The sequence below is a fragment of the Vombatus ursinus genome, unplaced genomic scaffold (genome assembly GCF_900497805.2).
Source record: "Vombatus ursinus unplaced genomic scaffold, bare-nosed wombat genome assembly UNPS02014775.1, whole genome shotgun sequence".
Lineage (NCBI taxonomy): Eukaryota > Metazoa > Chordata > Mammalia > Diprotodontia > Vombatidae > Vombatus > Vombatus ursinus.
Genome location: NW_020954553.1, coordinates 16603758 through 16611446, shown reverse-complemented (window position 1 = coordinate 16611446; position 7689 = coordinate 16603758). Strand labels below are relative to the sequence as shown.

General features: G+C 36.0%; 1 protein-coding gene across 1 annotated transcript in view; it reads right to left on the bottom strand.

Annotated features, from left to right (window-relative positions):
- CSMD2 (CUB and Sushi multiple domains 2) overlaps window positions 1–7689 on the bottom strand; it is a 914813-nt gene that overhangs the window by 209226 nt on the left and 697898 nt on the right. The window contains exon 28 of the mRNA XM_027864466.1: window positions 3967–4105. Within this exon, the coding sequence (XP_027720267.1) occupies window positions 3967–4105 (139 nt within the window). The remainder of the gene's footprint in view (window positions 1–3966; window positions 4106–7689) is intronic.

Below are 7689 nucleotides of genomic sequence, written 5' to 3'. Positions count from 1 at the left end.
TGTGTGTGTGTGTGTGTGTGTGTGTGTGTGTGTGTGTGTGTGTGTGTAAAAACCATACTATGCATATTTCTATTTACCAGTTCTTTTTCTGGAAGTGGATAGCATCTTCCTTTATAGTTGATTTGAGTATTTATAATACTCAGAATAATTTAGTCATTCACATTTATTCCTCAAACAATACTGTTGTTATTGTATACAACATTCTCTTGGTTCTGCTCATTTCATTCTTCATTATTTCATGCAAGTCTTTTCATGTTTTTCTAAAATCAACCTGCTTATCTTTCCTTACAGTAGTATTCCATCACAATCATATACCACGACTTGTTTAGCCATTTCCCAATTGATGGGCATTCCCTCAATTTCCAGTTCTTTGCTACTCCAAAGAGAGCTGCTATAAAAATTTCAGAACATGTAAGTTCTTTTCTTTTTTCTCTGACCACCTTGGGAAACAGATCTAATAGTAGTATTGCTGGGTCAAAGGGTATACAAAGTTTTTAATAACTCTTTAGGCATAATTCCAGATTGCTCACCAAAATGGTTAAATCAGTTCACAGTTCCACCAACAGTGTATTAATGTCCCAATTTTTCTTTTTTTTCTTCCAGTTTTTCCGTATTGCCTCCAAAATTTGTCATTTTCTCCTTCTATCATTTTAGTTAATCTGATAAGTGTGAGATGATATCTCAAAGTTATTTTAATTTGCATTTCTCTACTCAACAATGATTTAGAAAATTTTTTCTTATGACTATATATAGTTTTGATTTCTTCATCCAAAACTGCCTGTTTATATCCTTTGACCATTTATAAATTTATATATTTGACAAAGTTCTCTACGTATTTGACATATGTGACCTTTACCTGAGAAACTATCTATTAAGATGCTTTTTTCCCCAATTTTCTGCTTTCCTTCTAATCTTGGCTATACTGGTTTTATTTATACAAAAACTTTTAATTTAATGTAATCAAAATTATTGATTTTATATCCTACAATGGTCTCTACTCTTGTTTATTCATAAATTCTCCTTCTATCTATCAGTCTGATAAATAATATGTTCCATGTTCTTCTAACTTACTTATGATACCTCCCTTTATATCTAGGTCATGTATCCATTTTGATCTTGGTAAAGGTGAAAGATATTGGTCTATACCCAATTTCTGCCAGACTGCTTTCCAGTTTTTCCAACAACTTTTACCAGTGAATTCTTATCCCCCAAGCTTAAATCTTTATATTTGTCAAACATAAGGTTACTATAATAATTTACTACTGTGCATTATATGACTACTCTGTTTCACTGTTTTCTATTTCTTAGCTAGTACAAAATAGTTTTAATAATTACTGCCATAGTTTAAGATCTGGTACTGCTAAACCTCCTTCCTTTACATTTTTTTTCCAATAATTCCTTTGATATTCTTGACTTTTTGTTTTTCCAAATGAATTTTGTTATTATTTTTTCTAGGTCAATAAAATTAATTTAATGGGGATACCGTTGAATAAGTAAATTAGTTTTCAGAAAATTGCCATTTTTATTATAATGGCTCTGCCCACCCATGAATAATTAATATTTCTCCAATCATTTAAATCTGACTTTATTTGTATAAAAAGTATCTTGGCAGGTATATTCCCAGGTATTTTATGCTACCTATGGTTATTTTAAATGAGGTATTTCTTACTATCTCTTCTTGCGGGATTTTGTTGGTGATATAGAGAAATACTAATGAGTTCTGTGGGTTTATTTTATAATTTATATTTATTTCTTTATATTTACATTTATACTTTATATTTATTATTTTATAATAATTTAGTTTATTTTAATTTAGTTTAGTTCATAAAAATTATTGTTGCAACTAACTTTTTAGTTGAATCTCTAGGATTTTCCAAGTATATGATTATAATGTCCCCCTAAAGAAATAGTTTTATTACCTCATTGTGCATTCTGATTCCTTCAATTTCTTTTTCTTCTCTTATTGCTATTGCTAGCATTTCTAATACAATATTCAATAATACTGGTGATACTGGGCTTCCTTGTTTGACTCCTGATCTTACTGGGAAGGCTTCTTAGCTTATCCCCATTATAAATAATGTTTGTTGATGGTTTTAGGTAGATACTTCTTATCATTTTAAGGAAAAATCCATTTATACCTATGCTTCCAAGTGTTTTTAATAGGAATGGATGTTACATTTTGTGAAAAAAAATTTTCTGCATCTATTGATAAAATCCTATGATTTTTGTTGATTTTGTTATTGATATAATAAATTATGTTAATAATTTTCCTTATGTTAAACCATCCCTTAGTCCACATTCTTGTTGGCCTATCTGCAGTTGGCTGGTAATGTTGATTACACCCTTTCACGGTGAAATTCTCTTGTTTTTGTTTCCACGATATGATAAATTCTTGAGGCATCCAGGTGGATCAGTAGATTAGAGTGCTAGATCTGGATTCAGGAAGACTTGAGTTCAAATCAAGCCTCAGACATGTACTGTGTGACTCCGGGCAAGTCACTTAATCTATGTTTGCCTTAATCCACTGGGGAAGGAAATGGCAAACCATTCTAGTATCTTTGCCAAGAAAACCCCATAGAGAGTATGGTCCGTGGGGTCATGAAGAGTTGGACATGACTGAACAACTGAAAATAACAACATAAATTCTTCGTTTGCCTTCCTTTCTCTGTCTGCTTTGCTAGCGCTACTTCCTCCACCTTCTGCTTAACATGTGGGTCTACACAAAGGGCTCAGCCTTTAATTCCTATGTTTCCTTCTCTATTCCCCTTAGAGATCTCATTTACTCTCATGACTTCAACTATCATCTTAAGAAGTTAAGTCCCAAATATACATCACCAGCTCTTATCTCCCTATCAAGTTCCAGGCCTGCATTTCCAAATACCTACTGAGTATAATTGTCTATCTCTCCCACCATCAACTCAGAATTCACTATATCCAAAACAAATTCAGCATCTTCTCCTCTTCACCCCACCCCTACTTTTCTTTTGTCCCTAGTATCATTATCTCCCCAATCACCCAGGCTTGAAACCTTTTGACATCAAAAGGTCACTTTCGACATTCCTCTCATATCTCCTATGTGATCCTTTCTTTCCACTCATAAATTATAACAGTCTCCTAATTAGTCTTATTCCTCCAGTTTGTCCCCTCGAATCCCTCTAATACACCCTTGTCACACTGTACTTACTGAAATTCTGTTTTGTATAACTTACCCTCCTGCTTTAAAAATCTTCAATGCCTCCCCATTGTCTACAGGATACAGTTAAAAATTCTTAGCCTAGCATTCCAGTTCTGTCATACTCACCAGTTGTGTATTCCCTTACTTCCCTATACTAATCCTTTATTCTATACTAATCCTTATCTCTAATTTTTTTCTCACCACGTTCCCCCCACTCCAATATCTTTGTCTCAGTCTTAGCCCTTTTTCAAACTCAGCACAAGTCCTGCTTACTCCAGAAAGTCTTTTCTAATATTGCAATCCTTTGTTTTCATAGCATCCTCTGAACTTCTGAACCACTGAACCTCATTTTGTGTTTAATATAAGCTCCCTTGTATTGCTACTTAACATGTATATAAGAACATGCACTCTCTCCTGAGCTGTACTCTAAGGCCTTTCATATTTCAGAATACACCAATGTTTAACATAGTCCCCTGTATACAGGAGACACTTAACAAATACTTGTTGTTGATGATGACAATGATAGTTTCTTTTCACTAAGTGATGGAAAAAGAAGGACAGAGAACAGAAAAGTGGCCATACCTTCTTCTTACAGAGTACATTTCTGACTGCTCGGTGAGCTTCACACTGAGATCTTCTCTCTGGACTAATCCAAAGATCTAGATCATGAAGCCCCCTCCCTCAACTGGGTTTGGGATGCTGGCAAAGGGAATTCTCTCCACACCCATGAAAATCCCAGCCCTTTTTCACACTGATCAAATAAACAGATTTCCCAGGAGAAGAGTACATACGTGTTAAACACCAGAGCGATGACATAGTCACGAGAGACGGTCACTTTCCAGTCACATTCTTTTCCTGGGGGGTAGGGTTCCGGATAATTTGGAGACAGAATAACTCCTGAAGGTCCTATCAGATCACCACCACAAGGAGCTGGAGGGGAAAGAAAGGACGGATAAGCAGTCTTTGTCTCTTTCTCAAATATTCTTATATGATACAGGGGAAAGCTATCCTCAGTCAGTCTAATTTCCCTGCCACCCATTCCCAAACCCCATCCAATACACTTGAAAGAACTAGATATTCATTTTTGTAAATATGTCTATATGTGTGTAAGGTATCTCCCATAACAGAATCTAAGCTCCTTGAGGGAATGGATCATTTCACATCTGTCTTCGTATACCTACCCAAGAAATACACCTAACAAGTGCTTAATAAATGCATAATGAATCATTCATTCATTCACTAGAGTAAGCTAAATGTCAAGCTGATTAAAAAAAATAAGATTAAAAGCTGATATTCATTTCAACCATCAATGTTTCAGTTCAGCACAGTCAAGACCCAGTTTATGAATGGGTTATATTCTAAGAGATGATCTGCAAACTGGTTGTTTGGGAATCTGAAAACATTTTCTCATAGATATAAAAAGCAAAGTTCCCTAAGAGGTGGAGATGTACATCCCCATCAAGATATTTCAAGGATGAAGGTAGCATGACTAGAGGACACAGAAATGTCCTCCACCCAGTGGGGCTGTCATGCAGCCTTTTTCATATACAAGTCTAAAGGATTTTGCCATCAGCACACTTAACTACTTTTATATATAAACATGCACATCTCAAGGCTTCAGAGATTTACTAAATTGTTACTTCCCCACAAAATGTTAAAGGCCTCTCTTATAAATGGTTTTCAATGCTTTTAGGCCAGTCCACAAATACCACCTAACCCACAATATGCCTGAACTGCAGCAGTTCTTAGATATGGGTAAAATATTTTCTTTAAGAAAATTTAGTCATGTTTCCAAATCAGAAAGCTAGTGCACATTTCCTACATGTAATCCCTAATACTCTCTAGGAGGGGAGAAGAAAAGGAGTTTGAATATATCGACTGAGCAACTCTCAGGGCAAAAGAGACAAATAAAAGCAGAGAAATTCTCAAAGGAGGGGAGACGTAGAGGGAGAGTTCCTGAGGCCATACCGGAGACAAGTATTTGGCTGAGAGGCCATTCATAATCATAACAGAATTAGTGTAGCATCATCCTCAGAGCTGGTGGGACCTAAAAGGCCTAGTCCAACCTCTGCCTGAAAAGAAATCCCTTCTACAACATCCTGAACAAGTAGCTATCCAGGCTCTACTCAGAGACTCCAATGACAGAAAACTTTGCCAAGGCATCCCATTCAACTTTTAGATAACACTAACTTCACTAGGAAGTTTTTCTTTATATCAAGCAGAAATTTGCCTGTTTGTAAAGATTCATATAAGTAGGTCATATTTAGTGCTAAATATAATTATAATCATATTTATATACTACTTAAAGGTTTACAAAAAATTCTCTTCAAAACAATCTTTGGATGTAAATTAGAGCAAGTATTATTATTACCATATGACAGATGTAAAAAATGAGCAATACATAGATGGGCTTAGGTTTTGTGAACCCATGACCAGGCTTCTTTTCACTCCACATTTCACTTCCCAGTCTCCTCTAATATTGGGTAAGGGATGTTATTAAGTCAAATATTTTAAAGTCAGGGATATCCTCTTAACTTAACACAACTTCTCGGGGGCAGAGGGGTATATAAATATGACAGGGCCTATACTGGTACCTATATTTAGAAGATAAGCCAAATTTTAGCTATAAGGTCTAGAGAATGTAAGTATCATTTATTGTGTATTTTAAGAATTAGAGTTTAGCAAATCAGTGTAATCTGAACTGCCTCCATCTACAATGCAACCAAGATTTATTACAGTATTCTTTGGGTTGCAGATTTCTACCTTACACCAGGAGAGAGGTTCCTGAACCCTGAGTTTAAAGAGAAACCCAGGGAAAACCCAAAGAAAAGATAATTCAAAGCCTCTGAGTAAAAAGAAACCTAAGATTTTACCACTGTTTACTGAAATTCTAGAACTTTAATGGCCTGGACAAGTGGGCACCACTATGACATTTCTTACAAGCCCCAAAACTTGACCTAGGTGTTAGAGCTAAAGAAGGAGAGAGTCATATGGAAGGTTCAGAAAGGTCCACAGAGGATCTGTTGTCAGGATGTGATTGGGAGAGGCAGCTCTTACCTTGGGCGGGAGGAAGTACATCCACAACAGAAATTTAGAAGCCTCAGTAAAATCTTTCTTTGTAGTTCTGTCTTGATGACAAAATGGTTTTACAGAAAAAGCAATGAGTGGCTGGGAGTGAACAGGCCTGGGTTCTAATGCTGGTTCTCGCACCAACTCATTTTAGTGAGGGAGCTTAGGCAAAGCCACATTCCCTCATGGAGCTTCACCTGCGCAATCTGAAACAGCTCACCCTTCTGGAGTGCTTGAGAAGCTTAGCTTAAATGATCTTTAAGGTTACTTGTAGATCAGCTCTAACAACCTTATCAATATGAGAACACAGAGAATTTGCCATATAAGTATGGTCTTACATCTTCCTCAAGATGCATGAAATAGATTTTTTGGAAAAGACAAATTCATTACAGTAAAGTCTTTCAAACAAAAATCAGAAGAGAAATATATCATTCAACACAGTGATACTATAAAGCAGTCAATAGAGGATGAACTTGTGGAATCCATAGTTTATCTTCAAAGTAATCGAGTGCTTTGTAAGGCTCAAAAACAGATGGGATTTTTTTCCTCTCACAAGATACAGTTAGATACCACAAAGCTAAATGTACCTATGTAATAGTTAATCCACTAAGAATGAATACGCATTTGAGAATGGTCATTTTTTTTCTATTTTTCAACATAAAACATATGCACAATATCATCCTACTAATGAATGTTTTTGTATTATATATTATTCTCTTAAACTTCCACAGATTTATTAAAAATGTGCACATATGCACACATGATCTTATACAAAACTTTCTGTTGTGATGCCCCTAGTTTAAAAAAAAAACATTCAATATTTCCCAAATGCAACCACAACTAAACCTCTAGGGCCAGGGGAGGCTGACTCCTAGGAAGTTAGTCACTAGTTTCAACTCCAGCAAGAAAAGAGAGAAGATAATTTGTGCCTGAGGGCTTGGACCAGTTCAAGGCACCCTTGCCTCTAGTGTGCTTTGTCCAGATAAGACTCCTCTTTCCTGACCTCTGTGTAACCCCTATGCCATTCACAGTTGAGGAAACTCAACCTGAGAGGTGAAGTGACTTGTTAATGTAACAGGTAATAAATGGAAAAGCTAAGATATGAACCTAGCAGGTTTTTTGATGAAGTAAGAACAGGCCACAATGACTTCCTGAGCAACACGGAGCTCTCCACGGGCTCCCCTTTTTCTACTAGGATAGCCTAAACTCATAGCAGGTGTGCAGTGAGAACACACAACATCCCCCATTCTAGTGAAAAGGCTGTGATGTGAGTCAGATAATGCAGAGCTTTCAGAGTAGTGTATAGGTAGCCATGCCATATATGTATATAGCAGATCTGGAAGGGAGGTTAGAAATCATCTTATTGATTTACAGATAAGAAAACCAAAGGTCAAAGAATAAGTGTTTTACTCAAGGTGACACAGCTATAAAGACAGTCCCTGTCC